This window comes from Taudactylus pleione, unplaced genomic scaffold (genome assembly GCF_031769625.1).
Source record: "Taudactylus pleione unplaced genomic scaffold, aTauple2 ptg000019l, whole genome shotgun sequence".
Taxonomy (NCBI): domain Eukaryota; kingdom Metazoa; phylum Chordata; class Amphibia; order Anura; family Myobatrachidae; genus Taudactylus; species Taudactylus pleione.
In genome coordinates, this window is record NW_028284421.1 from 35,878,998 (window position 1) to 35,900,949 (window position 21,952).

General features: G+C 43.1%; 1 protein-coding gene across 4 annotated transcripts in view; it reads left to right on the forward strand.

The window, feature by feature from the left end:
• The first annotated feature begins 392 nt into the window (after window positions 1-392).
• CHRNB4 (cholinergic receptor nicotinic beta 4 subunit) overlaps window positions 393-21,952 on the forward strand; it is a 58,766-nt gene continuing 37,206 nt past the window's right edge. Inside the window, exon 1 of one of the 4 annotated variants that reach the window (XM_088444214.1) lies at window positions 393-574. In XM_088444214.1, the coding sequence (XP_088300340.1) occupies window positions 418-574 (157 nt within the window). In that variant the 5' untranslated portion in view covers window positions 393-417. Of the gene's footprint in view, window positions 575-12,069; window positions 12,135-14,825; window positions 15,273-21,952 lie in introns of those variants that run through there. The other 3 variants (XM_088444229.1, XM_088444233.1, XM_088444220.1) reach the window with 3 other exon arrangements.

Sequence of the window (21,952 nt, forward strand, 5' to 3'; positions counted from 1 at the left end):
ACAGGCAGATGGTAATTCACTGTTGCACAAGGTTCACTAGAGACACGTTTTAGCACACAGGCAGATGGTAATTCACTGTTGCACAAGGTTCACTAGAGACACGTTTAGCACACAGGCAGATGGTAATACACTGTTGCAAGAAGTTCACTAGAGACACGTTTAGCACACAGGCAGATGGTAACTCACTGTTGCACAGGGATCACAGTAACGTCTTGGCACACAGGCAGAGATGGAACACACTGTAGAGGAAATAGAACGCCAGGAACCTGGACCGGAACTCAACTAGGGACCAGGAGACAACCGTTGTTCAGGCAGTTTGCAGAAAGGTGGAAGCAGGCTATATACCCCACAGAACCCTTTGAGAGGTGCACATCGATCAGCTGACGCTCACCTATCCCAGGCCAGAAGTACAGTCACATGGGCCGACTGACATGGCGGCGCACATGCCGGGAACCCCGAGTCCAGACACCGGACCGCCCGCAGTCCCCTACGCACGGGGAGAATGCTCAGCGTCCTCTCAGCCGCCGCGCCAGCTGCCCGACCGCCCGGGAGATCAAAGGAAGCCGGCGAGGAGGTAAGGCCGCGCTGATCCCGAATGACAATTGTGCATTCACTAATGTGTGTCATGTGATTCTATTTATGATGGATTTTATATATATATATATATATATATATATAATTTCTTACTAAGATTTCTTACCATTGTTCATTCAGTCAAATTCAAGTGTCTGGGCCATATTACAATTGCCACAGCTACACCTGTCCACATGTGGAGTCTCTCCATTTACATGCAATTACACCCACAGTATTCTGGTGTATTATTTTTTCTAATCCTTTTCTCAGGAAGCTGTTTTTCTAGTTGCTAACTGATACTGTGTTTGTTTTGGTAATTATCTATGCAAGGTTGTCCCCAGAATGGGCCTGTCATGGCTTCTAAAAGGATTATCAAAAACAGTGCCATCTGTACTTAGCTTGTGAGTTGTAACTTAAAATGGCGCTGGTCGCAAAATGGCGTCCTGCAGATTCTTATTTTTAAGATGGAGTCTGGTTGCCATTCGCAAGATGGTGTCGCTCCAAGCTAATTTTACACTGATTCTGTCTCAGCCACTAAACCAGCTTCGACATTAGGTTAGTTAGTACTTACCTATCCATGATCGGGATTTCCGGTGCTGTCGGGCTTCCGCTGCTGGGAACTCTGCTGTTGTCGGCCAGGCGCTGCCGGGAACCGGCGGTATTTCATACCGATTCCTTAGGATGAGAGTTAGAAGTCCTTGATGAAGTAGTGGGTCTTGAGAGCCTGTTTGAAGATTTGTAGCATACTTGCCTACTTTTCAAAAAGCTTTTCAGGGAGATTGTGAAAGCAACACCTATGAGCGCCGTGGTAAAGTGGACATGTACTGCTACATCTGAGAGGCGTGCCATAAAATTGACTTACATCCAATGTAAACAATCCCCAAAGCAGTTAGTAAGATCTACATGTTGATGAAACACACTGATACTTTTCAGAGCTTGCTCATGTATTGTGTTTTCCAAGGGGTTCCAATTGAAACCTTATATGTAAATGCATGTAGTCATAGGGATCATTGTGCCTTATAACCAATGCAAAAAAATTGCACTGATTATATCATTTTAATGTATATATCGCTGATTTATTTTCTTTTTTCCCCCCCAAGTATATACCAGCTATGTACATAATGGGGGTAAGGTGCAATCAGGGAGATTGGTAGACTCTTCAGCGAGTCAGGGAGATTGTCAGGGAGACTCCCTGAAATAGTAGCAATCAGGGAGAGTTGGCAATTATGATTAGTAGAGAGGTGGAGAGCCTGATAGGGAGATGTCTAAGGGACAAGTTGGGGAGGTATGTTAGTCATGTGAGTGGCACTTAGACAGGTCTGAGGGGCATGTTAATGATGTCTGAGGGGCATGTGGGGAGGGTTCTGAGGGACATGTGAGCGGCATGTTTGATAATGCAGAGTGGCATGAAGGGAGGGGCATTTGAGAAAGGTCTGAGGGTCGTGGGGTATATATGATAGGCATGTAGGGGAGGCATGATAGGGCATGTAAAAGCCATGCGGGAAGACTTGATTGGCATGTGGGGGATGCTTGAGGTGCATTTGTATGATGTCTAAGCAGGGCTGCCATCAGGAGTCTGCCAATGATCCAACTTTGGCCTCCAGTCCTGCACTGGCCATCTTGCATTTTTGGCAAATGCCAGAAGGGCTGATGGCCTGATGGGATGATTCAATCCAATATCCTGACCAAGCAACTCATCCCAGTGCTCTGCATGGCCGGCAAACAGAAAGATGAGGGCATACAGCAAGGCCATTCCCAGTAGCTAATGGCACGCTGCTTGAGATGAGTACACACCAATCAGAGGTTGGCTGGGCTGTTCTGTCCCTGCCAACCACAAACTGTTTTTAATTGCATGATTAGAACTAAACAGTGGTCTGGATCATTGGCAGCGCCAGGCCCTCTGCCAGCCCAGGGCCCTTACAGATATAAATACTGTACCTTCCTTATGGCAGCCCTGGGTCCAAGGGGCATTTGCAGAAAGCATGTGAGTGGCATTTCAATTAAGTCAAAAGGACATGTGAGAAGGTCTGGGGTAATTGTGAGTGGTATTTTGGAGGTTTTGAGAGGCATGCGAGTGGCATATGAGGAGTGGCATGTGGGGAGTTTCTGAGAGGCATGTATGGGAAGCTAAAGGGAATTTGGTGAAAGTCTGAATGGCATGTGGCTGAGATAAACAGGGCATGTGGATGCATTTGGAAGAGAAAGTGGGTAGATCTGAGAGAGACGTGGCTGTCAAGTGTGAGAGGTGTTTGAGTGGCAGTGGGGATGTCTCGGGCACATGACAGATCAGAGAGCATGGGAGGAAGTCTGAGGGGCATGTGAATGGCTTGTGGGTGGAGTCGTGATTGGCATGAAGGGGAAGAGAATTGGGGGTGATTTGAGTGAAAAGACAGTGCCGGATTAAGGGGGGGCGACAGGGGCGGTCGTTCGGGCCCCCACCTCTAGTGCATCTGCCGAATCGGGGTGGAGTCTATACGACAAGCCCTGCCCCCATATCACCCGTGAACAGCGGGATTAGGGCACTAGGGGGCCTAATTATGTAAGGTAGCTGCTTTCATTAGCAACCAGCAGCTCTGGTATGTAAGTGTGCATGTGTACTGTTTTTATGTGTATGTATGTGTTTGTGTGTATATATTGTATATATGTATGTGTTTGTGTGTTATTGTATATCAGTATTTGTTAGTGTGTGTATACTGTGTATGTGTTAAGCGCATACACACTACACGATGTGTGTATGCAGCGATTTCATCAGCAGCGGGCCTGGCGGGGGTGACGGCATCGGCAAGTGTATGCACACTTGCCGATGCTGACCAGCGATGGACGACAGCGGGGAGGGGGGAGCGGGGCCATGCTGCATTAAGCATGACATCACTCATGATATCCCCAGATTGGGCTGCATGTACAGCCGATTGGGGCAGTGGCATCACAAGGGGGTGCGGGCCGCACCCGGGTGTCACCCGCTGAGGGGTGACACCAAGGTGCAGACTCCCCCTCAGTGACAGGAGCCGGGTGCTGCACTGTATTATTAAGTGCAGCACTCGGCTCCTGACATTTGTGAGGGAGCCGGCACTGCAACCACAAGGCAGTCCGCACCTCCCCTCCTGCACAGTGCACACCCAACTTCCCCCATGGCCCAACCGGTAAGAACAACAGGACAATGGGGGTTTGTCCCACAAGGCCACGCCCCCATTCCACGAGGCCACGCCCCATCCCGTGAGGCCACTCCCCCTTTTGGCATCCCTCCCTGCCCCGGGTGACACCACGGGGAGGGACGCCACTGGACTGGGGTTATCATAAACGATCAGCGGGAGTACGCATCGCTAGTCATTTTTCACATTAAACGATATCATTATCATTCAAACATTCAAAGTATCGGCAAGTGTGTACGCGGCATTAGTGTGTATATATGTGCATGTAGTGTTAATGTGTATATATGTGTTATTGTGTGTATACTGTGTATGACTATGTATAAGTGTTAGTGTGTATGTGTTCATGTATCTGTATACTGTATATGTGTGTTAGTGTGTATGCTATATATAAAATATGTTTGCTAAATATATACATGCATTATATATTATATCAAAAGCGTCTGTAAAATGGGTGCAAGGTGTGCGGTGCACACGGGCCTCTGGGTCCAGGGGTTCCCACACCGCACACTCTTCACCCATAGTTAATAATATACTTACCTCTCCGCATGTTCCTATGTGCTGCTCCACAGTGCCAGACTGGCGCTTCAGAGCAGCAAAAACTGGCTGGGAAAATGGCGGCCATTTTCCCAGTGTTCTGCGCATGCGCAGAAAAGATGTCCCTGGGAAAATAGGCGCGGGCGTCAGTTTCCCGGAGACCCACGCATGCGCAGTACATTTTGGCATGAACATGCTGCACACGGCCCCCTCCTCTCTTAAAATGCCCCTGTATATTTTATATATATAGGCAAGTAATCGGGGGGTAGGGGTAGGCTCCGTGTGGATTGGTGGGGGCCCTCACAACTTAGTTGCCCCACGGCCCCCAAAAGCCTTAATCCGGCCATGTGAAAAGGTGTGATGTGTGTGTGGCCTGAGTGTTGTTTTGGAGTTTCACAGTACATGTGGGATCTCCGTAATTGTGGGAGTCTGAGGGTATATGGAGTCATTCTGTGGCATGTCAGGTCTGAGTGGCATGTGTTAAAATTTAGTAAGACGTGAGTGGCATATGGGTGCATTTTGGGATACTTAGATGGAGAGGGAGGAGTGTGGGTGTGTAGTGTACTTTGGGTCTGATTCAGAGCGGCCGCTCGTTCGTTCCGAGCGATGTTTGCACAACTGCGCATGCGTACGGATCGTAATACGCATGCGCGAACCAGTCAGTGCGGCCAAAAATCGTTTGTTCGCTAAATAGCGAATGCCTGCTATTTTGAGTGACAGGAGGAGGTGTATGTGGGTGGTGACAGGGGAAGGTGCTTGAAAACGGGGAGTGGAGATCCGAACGCAGGCGTGCTTAAAGGTCAAAATGGGCATTTTATGGGTGTGCATAATTAATACAGCAGCGTCATTGACCACGTCACTGGGTTATTTTATAGTCAGAACTGCTCGCAAGTTTGCAGTAGGAAAAACCAACCATAGGAATAGCGAGCAGTTCATACGCTGGTCGATGTACTCGATTAATCTAATAAATAGCGGACATGACGTAGGATGCGAGCGGCCAGGGGGCGTAGTTTTCCAAAAAACGACCGCATGTTTTGTACGCTCGTTCAGACCTAGAGACGTGAACAGACCGCAAAGAGCGAACGGTTCATTTGAATAGCCACCCCTTTTTTCTGAACGAGTGAGCGCAAATAGCGTCCAGTAGTGAGCCCCCGGTAGTTGCCCCCAGTAGTGAGCCCCCTGTAGTTGCCCCCAGTAGTGAGCCCCCTGTAGTTGCCCCCAGTAGTGAGGCTCCTGTAGTTGCCCCCAGTATTGAGGCCCCTGTAGTTGCCCCCAGTAGTGAGGCCCCTGTAGTTGCCCCCAGTAGTGATGGCCCCCACCACGCGCGCACACACACACACACAAGAAAAACAAACAAACACTTACCTTTATCCCCGCTCCAGTGCTGCTGGTGACGTCCATCCCCGGCGTCCGCTCCTCGGCACTATGGGAGTGACGTCATTACGTCACTCCCATAGTGCAGTGCGGGACCCGGAAGACGGAGCTCACTCCTGAGCTCCGTCCCCGGCGTCCGCTCCTCGGCCTATGGGAGTGACGTTATGACGTCACTCCCATAGTGCACTGCGGGACCCGGAAGACGGAGGGAGCTCCGTCCTCCGGCTGCCGCCGGGGGTTTCAATAGGAGCCGGGCGCCCGCTGGTAACACACTCGGCGGGCGTCCGGCAAATGGAGGGTGCAGGGGGTGCGTCTGCACCCCTTGCACCCTCCGTAGTTACGCTAATGGAGGTGGAGCGCCGATCAGCGGCGCTCCTTCTCCATGCAACTCCCAGGGACAATGGAGCCAGGCTGACGCCCGGCGGCAAATGACTCCATTGTCTCCGGGAGTTCCGCCACTGCCTCGATGGGTCAGAGCTGTTTTGGCAGCACGAGGGGGGCCTACACAATATTAGGCAGGTGGTTTTAATGTTATGACTGATGGGTGTATACTGTACATGACTACACAAGAAAGAATCACAAGTGAGCAATTACAACTAGTACTGCTACAGGTATGAATTATGTGAATGCATGTGAGTAATTAGTATAAGTCAAAACAAAACATGGAAAACAGAGACTGGACACACATGAAACAAGGTTTATATAAGAGTGCCTAATGATTTTATATTTTGTTTGAAATATACTAACAATTACTAGAAAATTAACAAGAATAATAAAAACATGCTGCATTTAACCCACAGTGCATTACAAGCTAAGACATGCATCTCAAATAATTGTCAATCTTCAGGAATGGAGGTAATGTAGCTAAGTATGTGCAAAGCACACTCCATAATATTTTACAGTTGAGTATCCATCAAGTTCTATTGAGTCCCTTGGAGATCTCTCACTCTCCATAATGAGTTCTGTCTCTGAGCTTTAAAAGGGGTCTGTTTTATAGCTCGGCTTTCAGAGTTAGTGCATGGTCTCTGTTCATATAAATCTAATAGTCGGAAGCACAAATTGGATCTTAATTACATTAGGTGGGGTTTCTCCTTCTGCTACCCCTGTGAGATTTAATTATTGGCCAATGCTAATGGGAAATATATTTACCTGTAAATGTAATGTGATCTTATCAGTGTTCACTTATAATATATTAAAAATGTGCATGTAGATAATTGTACACGTATCATATATAGTAACTATGCATAAATATCAAGGGAGAACACAATAAACATATTATGGTGGGTACCAGGGTTCTATCAGCAAATTTTGGTGAAAATATAAAAACATATATAATAACCCAGTACAAATGAATGAGAAGGATGTTAGAGGGGAGTGTACTCATGTGCTGTCTCCTCCTTTACTGTGATGCTCCGGTGGGATGACATCACTGCACTTGAGCAAACTCGGTTCACACCACTGTGTACAGTGCCACAGTACTTAGCTCCTGCTAGTGAGATCTGATTGGCGCTGCCATATCCATTACGGTTACTGCTGTTAACCCTGTGCTTACTGTGTATACCGCTAGCACCGCTGTTGACTCTGTTACCATAATAAACAATCCAGCCTAGTTACATCTGTGTGGACTTACCTCCATTTCAAATTCCGCTGACATATTGTGACTAAACAGATTATACTAATAAAGGAGAATTTCAGGACCATTGTGGGGAACGATAGGGACAATGTTTAAATATAATTTAGTATATTTTAGGCTCAGTGTTCCAAATTACATTAAAAAAATATATTTTTCAGAAATATATTTAGAAAACAGGAATGGAATCTCTTACCAGAAATATCAGGAACCGCATAAATTTGTCAGCATCAACATTTGTGATAAGAGATTTTTGTATTTAAAATAAATTTATATTATAAATGACCTGCTAATTTTTAAATCATTGGTTGCCTTCAGCTCCCAAAAGGAAGCCAACATTTCTATGAATACACAAGACAACTTGGATAATATATACTTGTAGTCCTTGTTGGTTCTTTTTTTGTCTTTTGTGATATATTGCTCTCCTATTACTGCACTGTTTGTATGGGTAACCACTTGGATAAGTATGTCAAGACTGACAGGACTGCTGGGGTTCAAAAGTCTCCTCAGTCAGATGGGAGAAGCCAGATGTATAAGTGTGTTTTTTGCTGAATGTGGATTAGCCACAGTAATCCACTTCTACTTCTATCCACTTGAGCACATCTGAAGAATTCATACTGAGCAAAGATAGTTGAGATTGCAGATATTGGCCCTTATTCACTACAATCTGCATTGCAAATTTAGGAAATATCACAGGAAAGTATCTAAATTCACTTGCAGGGAAAGAACTTGCGATAAAGCTCTGTCCCTGCTAATCCCTTCCGTACACTTCTCACTGTATTTTTCCAAAAATACAGTGAGAAAGTGCCCGCACATGCACAGGCGGCTCACCAACAACAGCCATTTGTGTATGGTGTACCCAGCTTTACAGTATTCCTAGCCTAAATCTGTACATCCCCCCAGCTCCCTGCTGCATACTGGTGGGAAGTGGTTGTGTATAGCATTATGGCTATGATATTTCAATTGGAATTCTAAACAGCCTGAATAGCTTTCTAATCTCCCAAGCCATATACTGTAGCTTTTCCTGGTCCAACAGGGGAGTGGTGGTATTTAAAGCCTGTGTTTCACAAAAGAGTATCTATCACCAGAACCTTAACTAGACTTTTTGGTGCCTTGTGCCAGAGAGAGCATTGGCGCCCCCTCCCCATTTTTTAAATAGGGACATAAGATAGTGCACCTGAAAAAGGGCCATGGCCTCATGGGGAAGGGCCAGGGAAGAGATAGGAGAGACCAGGAGATGCTGGGGATAAAAGAAGAGGAAGCTACAAGTGAGAATGATATTAAACAGGAAAATTGACAGGCCCAAACAGTGCCCCCTGCCCTGTGGTGCCCTGTGCGATGGCACTGGTCGCACTACCCTAGTTATGGCCCTGCCTATCATTAAGGCATACTTGCCTACTTTTGAAAAAGCATTTCAGGGAGATTGTGAAAGCAACACCTATGAGCGCGGTGGTAAAGTGGACGTGTACTGTTACATCTGAGAGGCGCGGCATAAATTGATTTACATGCAAATGTAAATGAGCCCCAAAGCAGTTAGTAAGATCTACTTGTTGATGAAAACACACTGATACTTTTCAGAAAATGCATGTAGCCATAGGGGTCATTGGCCCTCATTCAGAGCCGTACGCTCTGAGCAGAGCGCACGCTCTGAATGAGGGCCGGGCTCCATTTTCATGGAGCGTCCTCCTGGACGCTCGTATAGCTGTGGGTCACCACCCACAGGCTATACGAGCGTGCTTTGTGATGGCCGCGATGGTCGAGACCATCGCGACCATCGAAATTGCGAGCCGGAGCCTGCGGTTGAGGTTTTCAACCGCAAGCTCCGGAGTGATTTTGGCTCTATCAGAGCCAAAATCACTCCCACTGACATCACTAGTGATGTCAGTGGGCCGGCTTCTGACGGGAGGCGTTCCCGTGGGAACGCCCCCGTCAGGGAGGCACGCCCCCGGCACGCCCACCAAAGGGGGCGTGCTGTCAATCAACATTGACAGCACGCCCCCTTTGATCGGACACAACGAGCGAAGGACTTTCCTTCGCTCGTCGCGTCTGGCGCATGCGCATGACGGAGCTCCCCCCGTCGTGCGCATGCTCAGTCCATAACATCGACCCACTTGCGAGCGGACAGCCGCTCGCGAGTGGGTCTGAATCAGGCCCATTGTGCCTTATAACTAATGCAGGGAAAGGGCACTGAATATATCTCTGATTTATTTTTGTTCCTAAGTATATAACAGCTACATAATGGAGGATAAGGTGCAATCAGGGAGATTGCTAGACACTTTTTCAGGGGCTCTCCCTGACAATCAGGGAGAGTTGGCAAGTATGTATTAAGGGGGCGGTCCAAACGTTTTCCTGTCACAAATGGTCATACAAAGCATGAAAAGCTTTCTAAAAATCAGAAAAAGCATGATTATGTTAACAATGGCAAACAAAGTCAGATTGGATTATTACTATATCTGTTTCTTTAGCACTAATGTTGAGTTTAATAGGTATTACTCCACAGTGATGGAAAAGGGATAAAACTGCAAAGGCATACACAACTATGATTTGTTTTTTTATTGAAATATTAAATGCAGACATTTGAAAGCTTAAATAAACTCTTAAAACTACTAGCAAAATAAACACTAAACAAAAACTGGAATGCTGCTCATACAAACAACCATACCCATTTTTAATGGAAGAAAAAAAAGCATATATAATTAAAATATAGTTACAAAAATTTTAAATATGCAGTTAACTATAATTAAAACATGATAAACAGTATGTATCAACACTATAAGAAAAATATGATATACAGTATGTAAATCATAGTTGTGTATGCCTTTGCAGTTTATCCCTTTTCCATCACTGTGGAGTAATACCTATTAAGCTACCGTACATGTAGACACAAACAACCTCTGTGGATATACAAGTCCAAGCTCAGTTCTCCAAAGCACACAAAAGAGGGGCATGCTCCTGATTGCCTTGCACCCTTGCCTTCCAGTGCACAGAAGTGTAACATGGATAAGCTAGGTCCCGCTACCACTGTATGCCCTTGAATCTACCACAAGATATGGTTGAATATATAAAACCATGCCTGGTCATGTAGTATTATAAGATTTTCTATCTATAGTAAGGGGAAGCAATCGGGAAGCCGACTGCCTAAATACCGGCAGCCGGCTTCCCCACTGTCATATCCCGGCAAGGGTGAAATGCCGGACGTCTAGATGTAGACGCCCGCATTTCCCCGACGCCGGGAGACCGGCGCCCGGCATCCAGATCGTAGTGATGCCGGGTGCCGCGAGCAGACAGCCGTGGGGGGTTAGGTTTAGGGCTCCCGGGAGGGACTTAGGGTTAGGCACCCCCCCCGGGAGGGTTAGGGTTAGGCTAGGGAGAGGGAGGGTTAGGGTTAGGCGCCCCCGGGGGGACTTAGGGTTAGGCACCTTCCCGGGGGACTTAGGTTTAGGCAGCGGGGAAGGGGGTGGTTAGGGTTAGGCACTTAGAGGGGGGATTAGGGTTAGGCACTTGGGGGGGAAGTTAGGGTTAGGCACCCCTAAGGAGGGTTAGGGTTAGGGGGGTTAGGTTAGGTTAGTAGATACTTACCTATCCACGATAGGGATTTCCAGCGCTGTCGGGCTTCCGCTGCTTCTAACTCTGCTCTTGTCGAGCTGCCGCTGACGGGAATCGAACCACCGGCCATGCGGTAGTAAGTACCCATTCCATAGTAAGTAATGTTGAACAAAAAAAAAAAAAACAATAACGCTGAAGTCAGAAATACCATATAGCAATACCTATAGAGGTAAATGTAATAGCCTGCAGACAGCAGGCATCAGCAAGCTCCGTGCGAGACTGCACAATGTTTTAAAGTAGTAGTCATTTAAAAGGCAAAATCAACCTGGTTTTCCCTTTTAAAGATCGGGTAGTCTTGCACGGAGCTCGCCTATGTCCGCAGGCTACTGCATTCACCCCATAGCCAGTCTGTATCCATAAACCCTCACAAGGCAATACACATGAATAAAACTTTGGGAATTAAATATTATATATATATATATATATATATATATATATAGTTTTTGCAAAACACAATCACTGCACCATTATTTTCTTTTCATATTGCAAATATAGGTCTATATTCACTCTTCCTTATAAACAAATAACCCAGAGGTTCCAAAACTCCGCCATTACAGTTCATGTTTTAAGGATATCTATGCTTGAGCACAGGTGACTTATTTAGTACCTCAGTCAATATGATTTAACCATCTGGACTTAAGCATGGATATCCTTAAAACCTGGACTGTAATGGCGGAATTTGGGAACATTACTGTACATCAGTCTGTCAGTCATAGGTTCCAATTATTGACATAACACATGCCATTACAGTTCATGTTTTAAGGATATCTATGCTTGAGCACAGGTGACTTATTTAGTACCTCAGTCAATATGATTTAACCATCTGGACTTAAGCATGGATATCCTTAAAACCTGGACTGTAATGGCGGAATTTGGGAACATTACTGTACATCAGTCTGTCAGTCATAGGTTCCAATTATTGACATAACACATAACTACGTTTAGAGGGCAGTTTACTGCGATACGAAATTACGAATAGAAGTAAAATCCATCCATAAATTTTCCTTACTAGCCAGTGTTATATTTCCACAGATAGTCTACAACAGTATAGCAGCTCTGTAAATATGCCTATACTGATGTATATAAGATATACAGTAAATATGTACCATATTGGTAAAATGAGTCTTAAGGTCATGGCATTAGGATGACCCTTAATCATTACAAATGAGGAGAGAAGCTCCTAACCTATTGATCCAATTATGGGTGTGATTCTTTGAAATTCCATTAGTGTTTATGGTATTCAGTGATGTGTGGGTCAGTCTATAAAGGTAAGCTTAACACTTTACACATAACACATTTCCTTTGTACTTTATATAATCCCAAAAAATATTCTATATATCAGATTATATATTTGAAATATCCCATAAATATACATACTGAATACAGGGAATAAAACATTACAGAAAATAAAATAGCTTATCCTCCGTTATTGAAGTTTGACTCCATCTCTGCAGCTCTTCTGGAAGCAGCACAGGCACAACATTTGGAGTCCTGCTGCTAAAATGCTGAGGGTTAAGGCACAAGAACCCCTGCTATTGGACAAAAGCATTTATATTTACATGTAAAATACAGTTAAAACTCCATTATATTTTCCAGGAAAACTTAGTTTAAAACCAGGAAAGAGTAAAATGATAGAAAAGTATAAAGATAATAATAAGTATGAATCTTTAATTTGAAACATAGAACTAGATTATACGGCAATATGTCTGAAATAATTATTATTTTCATATATATCTGGTGTTGAATAAAATGCAGATACTCCATTGCAGGTCCTCCATCACACGTGTGACAACCGCTTAGTAATGTTATGCAAATATTTTACTCTTTGTTCATATTAATTTAGCCACCTACTAACCCTATTATATTGAAGTCAAACCATGTCCATCTTTATAAATCAGCAGAAAAATCAATATGCCAGTGATCCCCATTCATACTCATAAATTCTGTTTACAGCTAAATAAAGAATAACATCTGTCAATGACTGAGCATTTATAGAGAAATCTATCTGACTCTCAGTACAAAGCTTTAGAGGAAATAGGGTCACTTAGACAACATCATAGTGCAGAAACGTTAACTATTGCTTTTCAATTCAGCACTGAACCCTGCAGAATTGGAGGAAGAATAAGATGATAATATGGATTACAAATTTGCTATTCTATTTAAGGGATAGTTAAGGAACATGTTCAATATCAATTACTGGAATGTTCTTGAAATACCAATTACTTAAAAACTGGCCAGTATGGAAACCTGTTGTTTGATTACTGGATGCAATATTTGTTCTATATAAAAAATACAACTCACGGCTATTGTGCAACTATAAGTCCCAGCAGAGCAGGGCATGATGAGACTTGTAGTTCCAGAACAGCTAGAGAGCCAACAGTTTCCAACCATAGTTCAAATCTATAGATGGGGTATTTAACCGCTTAATGCAAATTTATATATGATTGCCATATAGTCCCTTTAATCCGGGACACCTAGACTAAAGCTGGCCACACACTATACCAACTTTCATCCAACCAGCCAACTAGTTGATTGATTGGAATGAAAATCTGGTAACGTATGGGAGTAAATGATGATCAGCAATTTGCTCGTAAATGCCAGAAAACAGATGAAAATGGTCATCAGACAAGTTTGTTAAATGTTAAATGTTTGATGAAACTAATTTGTTCAAACAACAGTTTTTGACAATTTTCTGGCGTTTGGGAGCAAATTGCTGATTGTCATTTGCTTTCATACCTTACCAGATTTTCATTCCAACCAATCAACTAGTTGAATGGTTGGATATAAGTTGGTCTAGTGTGTGGCCAGCTTTACACAGGTTCTGTAGCTGATTAAAACCAGGTGACATCCAGGCTTGAATTTAACCAGCCACAGAACCTGTGCAATTCATATGTGTCTCTGAATACAGGGCTATTATGGCAAGCCTATAACACATGAGCTTCATGCATTGCAGCATCATGCAGAAGCATTACATATATGCTGCTCGTGGCCCATCACCATCTTTGGACCCCTGTATTCAATGACAATACAGATGTTTAGTGATAGAGATGGGAACCATCTAATTTGGTTCCTATAACCATAACTTCTGTAAACAGCAGTCATATTCCCTGCAATATTGTCATATTTTATCACTAGTGGCCATCGATGGTTAACTAAATAGACCCATGTAGTTGAAGTGGAGAACTAAATTAGCCCCTCCCCTTGCAAGGAAAACTAATAGATATATGCTGAAATGCCTCAAGTGATTACAATTATACTAGTAACTTTATATCAAGTTTAGCATGAAAATAGGCTTAAACATGTTTATTGTGTGTGTGTGTGTCTATGTCTATATATCCACATATATAAAATATGATTACATGGAATACTTTTCAGGGCGGCACTAATTTTTAAATAAATAAATATGCCCTCAACAGAAATGATTTATGTGTTTTGTAAACAGATATTTACAATTGTCAAGTAATATATGTGTTATTGTTCTAAACAAATGGCATTTTATACCAAGCAACTCATTAACAGCCCTCTTATTGTTTTTTTAATGCTTACAATTTGACAAAAAAAATGTATTACTAGTGGATTCGATGTATCATGAAAATGGGTCTGTTCATGCAGTGGTTACAATGATCTTATTATTACAACCAGTGGACATGTTTATGGTTATTGAATGAATACAGATTCCCCCACCTGTCAATAATTGTGCAGCGTTGCCAGCTATGCAGTTCTGAGCACCTTTCTGACAGATGCACATTACTGACCCGTAGTAATTAGGGGCACAGGGTTAGCAGCAACTAAAGTGCAGCAGACAAGAAAGTGCTGAGAATATGTAGGAAGTCAAACCATTATAAGTATAGCGCTAAGTTTCTCAGCCACATACATTATATACATCCAAATGTATATAATAAATCGTTACATTGCTAGGTATCTGCCCTCTCTATTAGTATATGGAGTGACCACATTTTTGCCATGATCTCGCAGAATAGTGCATCCTGTATTATGTGCAGTTTCCTCTGCAGGCGCCTGCAGCATCTCTCCACTCCTCAGCCAGTGCGCTGCTGTCATTACATCCCACATACTGTACCTCTGCTGCGGAGCCACTTACCTGCTGCCGGAGCACATACACCCTCCTCCCCACCTTCCCCTCCCCGCTCCTGAATGCTACATTCCCCGCACCAGGCAAAGTTTAGGAGCTAATACTGTATCATCTACATTCACTCCATCACCCCAGCACACACACTCATCACCCTGCCTTACCTGCTCTGTAACCTGGGCAAACTTCTCTGCTCCTCCGGTGCATCTATCATCACCCGGACACGCCACTGGCTGACTATAGGACGGCCCGACAGCTGCCTGCACCATGGGGGAGCTGACCGCTCTGTTTCTCCTGTGCGCTCTCATCCTTGCTGACTGTGAGTAATGTGTTTCCTTATGTATCCCATCAAACTTCATGCTGCGATTATGCCTTATACGTATTATTTCTATTCATTCACTCCCTGAGCAGTATCCAGCAGTGCTACAGTAGCTATGCTGGAGTGTAGCCTTCCCAGGCTGTAGTAGGCACTCACACACCATCTCTATATGTACATGACCCTTACATCCTGTGCATAACGTTATGGTTCTTTCATATTCTGTCATTCAGAAATTCAGTTCGTATGTTTTATAAAATGGGAAATATGTTCTCATATTTAGGCATAGTTAAAGAGAAAAATACAATGAAATTCGACATGTTTGATCATTGTATTCATTAGATATACAGTAGCTAAAAATATGAGATTGTCTGAAGTTCACTCATGCAGAACGTACATCCCAGGGCTGGTCTTTGCTGCATTGTATAGCTAGCAAGGTACTGAACTGTCATATCCTTCCTAACATCATTCCAAATATGTCTATACAGTGTTATTGGGATGTGCATATTTATAGTAATTAACCATTGAACTGCACAATGAATCTTGTGGTCTGTAAATTGATTACAAGCAAATCACACTGTACATTTATGATGAGCCTTTCTATGCACCAATAGTGAAAATCATGTACCATTCACTTTCTTTATCGATATATCACACTAAATGATGGTCACATTCACCAGAAATAACTTAGACATTTTAGATTTGTACATTAGGTTTCTCAAAATAAATATTCTGTATATATGAAGTTCTAAATGGTATTAATTATCACAATGAATAAAAGTATACATAATATACAACCCTTTCTGTGTGTATAACAGTGAAATATGTCACTCTATACATATATACAATATTATAATTAAATACAGAAAATGTACATTCACTATGTACATTATTCAGTTCTTGCCATTAACACACATGTTCACGTAAATTTAAAATGTATTCATCTAATGATCTTTTTCCAAGGTCCCTAGAATACGTTATTAAGTAAAATTAAAGCTGTGTATGAAATATTTTATTCTGTAGTGAATTCACATATAATATTTGGATTGTGCACATTTATTTATTTATTAACATATTTTTATATAGTGCAACATATTCCATTGCACTTCACAATTGGAAACATTGATAGAACAAAACTGCGTAACAACAGACAGACATAGAGGTAGTTAGGCCCTGCTCGCAAGCTTACAATCTATAGAGAAATACAGTAGGCATTGATACACAAGGATAGTTGCTATATTGCATTTTGGTCCAGCCAAATTGCAGAGGTTCTTGGTGGGTTGTAAGATTCAGTCACACAGGAATGTTGGCCAAAGGTCAGGATGATGTGAAAGAAAAAATATGTGTGAGGTTATGTGTGGACTGTGAGAGGGGATGTAATTAGATATTAAAGCTATGAAGGTTATGTGGGCAGTTCTGGAATCTGATAAGCTTGTCTGAAGAGGTGAGTTTTCAGGGAACGCTTGAAGGTTTGGAGACTAGAGGAAAGTCTTATTGTGCATGGGAGGGCATTCCACAGAGTGGGTGCAGCCCAAAAAAAGTCCTGTAACCGTGAATGGGAGCAATCAGATCAGGTAGACACAAGACAAGACGAACTTTGTGCTCAATGCATGCTTGGCTCCATGTAACAAATAAGTGAGAAATCATTGACAATGTATTTATTAACAGATATTTATATAGCACACGCGTATAACACATATAATATTTAGTCATTCATATGGTCCCTCTCCCAGTGGAGCTTACTATCTATATTCCCTACCACTTGGACACACATACACATGCAGTTTTCGTCATAAGTCATTACTCTACCAGTGTAACTTTTGGAGTGTGGGAGGAAACCGTAGTACCTGGAGAAAACCCAACACACAAAGAACATACAAACTCAACACAGGTAGGGCCTTAGTCAGCAATTGTATACATGCATTGCAGAATGTACAGTAAGTGTGCACAGAGTAACCATGCTATGCAACTTGGGCGATATAAGACAACCAATAAAGGCAGGCGCTAGAATGATAACTGTTATGTTTGCGAAAACAGTACTTTTTAAAATATATTTTGGTAATTTCTAGTTTTATGTTAAGCTGTAGCTTACACCATATTTATTCAACCCCTATTCTCCCTCCAACTAGCAGAACTGGGAAGGTCTTATGGTAGAGTCCCTTGTCTCATGCCCCACCACTTCCTCTCCAGCTTCTACAACAGTATGAAAGGGAGGGATAAACAGCGCTCTGTTAGTTCCCAATCTATGTGCTGATGGTACAGAGCTGTGCAATCATGGAGCTGGGTACAGCATGTCAGCACTTGGGATCCTGGCGGTAAGATTCCAGATGCCAGCATCCTGACAGAGTTAGGATACCGACACCTGTTGGTAAGTATCATAACCCTACCCCTAATCCTAACCCTCTCTGCCTGTAGCCTAAACCTAACCCTCCCCCCACAGCCTAAACAGTGCCTAACCCTACTACTTACTGTTGGGATGCCGGTGGTTCGGGATGCTGGTGCCGGGATTCTGACTGATCTGGGGATTCTGGCGCCAGCATCCCGACAGCTGGGATTCATTCTACATCCCCAATCAGGAACTAAGGCCAGGGTACACATTAGAACAATATTGGCACGATTTCCTGTATCAGAAAGACAAATAGTGCATAATGTCTAATGTGTATGCACAATTGCGTGCTCCTGCGGATAACATACGGGATTGTTTGATTGACCGTACTGCACGGATGATCAAACGGTATCGTGTGTGCGGCTGTGCATAGTAAAGGACAGAACGAGGTATTTTTTTACTCGTCATTCATTATTATTATTTTTTTTTTTTTTTGTTTACATTTTTTATTGAAGCAAATAACACTGCACATCAAAATAATACAAAATAAATTTCAAATTCAATAAGGCGATATATGGTGTCTTAACATCTACAATTCTTCCAGGACATTTTCATGTTTACGTACATAACTGTGACCATTTTGTCCAACACTTAACCCTATACAGATTAAAACTTAGACACCAATAATAGACAGAAAACAAATAAAGTAAATAAGGAGAAAAAAACAAAAAAAAAAAAAGAATTTTGTCCAGCACTCACCCACCAGGCAGCGTAATAGGAGGATCACCCAGAAGGACTCTAGTTTCGTACCATTGGGTCAGGCGCATACTGTGATAAATTTGGGTTTGTGTTAAAATTGGCAGAGTCGTAATAAAACTTTCCCAGGTATCGAAAAAAAAAGCGACCTTCCTCTCCTTCTCAAGTACCGATTCAATCCAATCCATACGGAAAATAAAATTTAATTTTCTTTATATAATTGAAAATTGATGGGAGTTGGGTGTATCCAATCCTGCAAGATGGTCTTTTTTGCTGCGGCACTTATTGCAAGTAATAATTTTCTGCTCCCCGCAGTGAGCCTCTGACCCCTTGGAAAGATACCTTGGATGGCCCATTCCGGAGTAAATGGTACAAAATTGACTAGGTGGTTTTCAGCCTCCCGTCGTACTTGCCTCCAGAAACCCTGGACTACCGGACATTCCCATAAACAATGATAAAGATCTGCCTCTTCCCTGGCACATCTAGGGCAATTATGAGAGTTGGTTAGACCCATTCTGTATAATCTGTGAGGGGACAAATAGGTCCTATGATATACATTTAAAAAGAGTTCATTATATGAACTAGCGGTTAATAGTGTGCGAGACTTCAGTAGCCCTTTTACCAAATCCTCAATAGTCAATGTTGGAAATTGTGTCAACCATTGGCGCATCCCTTGGCTGACCAAGTCATGATTTAGATTTTCACTCAAAAATCTATAATATATAGAGATAGCTTTGCATGAGGGTATTGGGCCTGAAAGCAGTTGATCTAATGGATTACACCAATCATCAGTCGAAAGTGGTCGTATTACCGTAGCTATATAATGTTGTGCCTGAAAATATGCTAGAGGATAAGCCCTTAGAGTTTCAAATCTTGCGGCTGCCTCATGGAATGCAAGGGGCTTCTGAGTGTCCACATCAAGCAAATGACTTATATTATGAATTCCCTTCTCTCTCCATACCATAAAGGGATATGCTGCCCCTCCATCTTGGAAGTCCAAGTTACCCAACAACGGTAGATAAATGGATTTATAAGCATTAAGACAGAATTTGTGACGCAGAATATGCCAGAGGCGTCTAGTTGTCATTAGAAGAGGATTGTCAAGAACCTCTGGCGGAACCTCTTGATCATGAATGTGAAGGAAATATTTCAGGGCCATGGTAGATAGAAATTGTGATTCAAGGGAAGTATTTGCATACATCTCTTGATCTTGTAGCCAATCAATCAAAAATCTCATTAAAGAGGCATGGTTATAATCTAGAACATTAGGGAAGTTTATTCCACCATTAGCTTTAGGTTGATATAGTTTTCTAAGACTGATACGAGCCCTACCACCCTGCCATAAAAATGAACGAAACAATTTATTAATTAATTGAACATCCTTTTTAGTGAGAAGAATAGGTAATGCCTGCAACATATAAAGAAGACGGGGAAAGGTCATCATTTTAATAAGGGCAGCTCGTCCAAGGTATGAGAGCGTCAAATGTTTCCAGCTCCGGAGCTCCTCAGTAATAAGTCGAGTCATCCGTGACACATTTATATTATATAATTGAGTAGGATTTTTAGGTAAAATAATACCCAAATATTCCAGGTGTGATGAGGCCCAGGAGAAAGAAAAAAGCGAGGCCCAAGGGGGAGTAACAATGGTGGAGTTAAGAAACATTGCTCTTGATTTATCTGCATTGATTTGAAGGGAGATGCTGCCAAACTGATCGAACTTTTTCATAATTAAATGTAATGTATGCTGAGGGTCCTGAATGTATAAGAGAATGTCATCTGCATACACTGTGAGTTTGACATTTTGAGTGCCCACACGGACTCCCCGAAAACTAGACCACTGTTGCAAAATACGAAGGAGGGGATCAATATCAAGATTAAAAAGGAGAGGGGAGAGGGGGCATCCCTGCCGAGTGCCACGTCCCAGCTCCATAGGAGTACCACGTAATCCATTGATCAATAATGACGTTGAGGGGGAATGATAAAAAAAGCGAAGTAATTTGATAAAGTTTGGAGCAAATCCTCTGCGATTTAAAACCTCAAATAAATGGGGCCAGAGAACTGTATCAAATGCCTTGTGTGTATCGAGGCTCAGGAGCATATTTTGAGCATGGGGGTTCTGATTGGAGGCAACTATGGCGGCTATAGCGGTACGAATACCTTTAACCGAGTGTCTTCCTGCCACGAATCCTAACTGGTGTTCAGTTAGAAGAGTGGGTAATATTTGCTGCAAGCGGGTAGCCATAATTTTTGCGAGTAATTTAAAATCTACATTTAATAATGTAATGGGACGGTATGAACCGAGAAGGAGGGGGTCCTTATTCGGCTTGGGTAATAAAATCGTATGGGAAGTATTAAAGGACCTAAGGGAGGGAGAATCACGATGAATATGGCGAAGCAGGTCTAAAAGAAGTGGGGAGAGATCATCTTGGAGGATTTTATAGTACTCTCCTGAATAACCATCTGGACCAGGGGCTTTGTGGGCGGGCAGGGCCTTAATCTCATCACGAAGTTCCTGTTCAGTGATTTCTGAATCTAAAATATCACATTGATCCTGATTAAGTTTAGGTAGACGAGCTTCGTCTAGTATGAGTCTCTGTTGTTCTGAATTAACTGGTTGTGGGGAATATAGTGTTGAATAATAATTGTTAAATAGGGACAAAATGGTCTGTGAATCAGTAGCGGCAGAACAGGTAGAAGGATTAAGAACTGCAGAGATGTGATTTCTAGGCTTTCGTGATTTGGCTATATTGGCCAGAAAACGTCCAGCCTTGTTGCCCCAACGATAATATTTATGTTTAGAAAATTCCAGACTCTGCTTCGCCTGTGAAAGGAGAAAGTCCTCTAATAGCTGGCGAGCTTGCTTATAAAGTCGCAGATGCTCAGGGGATGGGTCCGAAGTATATGTGGCAAAGGTTTGGGTAACAGATGCACGTAGTGTAATACAAGTAGTCGTTGTTTCACGTTTTCGCTTAGCCATATAACCAATGATGTGGCCCCTTAATACTGCTTTTGAGGTTTCCCACATAAGTCCTGGGTTGTCCCAGTGTTCAATATTATCATCTATAAAATTGGACCATTTTAATTTAAGATAAGAACGGAAATCTTCGAAAGATGCTAAGTATGCAGGAAACCGCCATATGTTATCACGGTATGGATTTGAGGGAAATGTGAGAGTGACAGTGATTGGAGCATGATCAGAGATCAAGATGTCATGCAAGCGTGTATCATGTAGGCGAGACATCAGGACATCAGCTAATAATAGATTGTATGGACTCCCAGCCGACAGCAGAGCCTCTTCAACAAGGCAGGAACTGTTGGTTCAAGGGGAGAATGCAGCAGGCAACCGCTCCCAGCACGGCATACAGTCCCTGGATGGACACGCGATTATTATTATTAAATTGTGTATTGAGTACAGCCAATCTGTGATGGGTCGGGGTGAAGGGATATTGCTGAAGACTGTATAGTCGGTGCAGGTTGCTGACCACCTGTCCTGTAGTGAGTGATGTGAAAGTTGGAGAATATGGGGGCTCATTCCGAGATGCACCAAGCAAGATGAAGGCTGAATTTGATAATAGGATTGAGGATGGAGTGAGCAGAATCC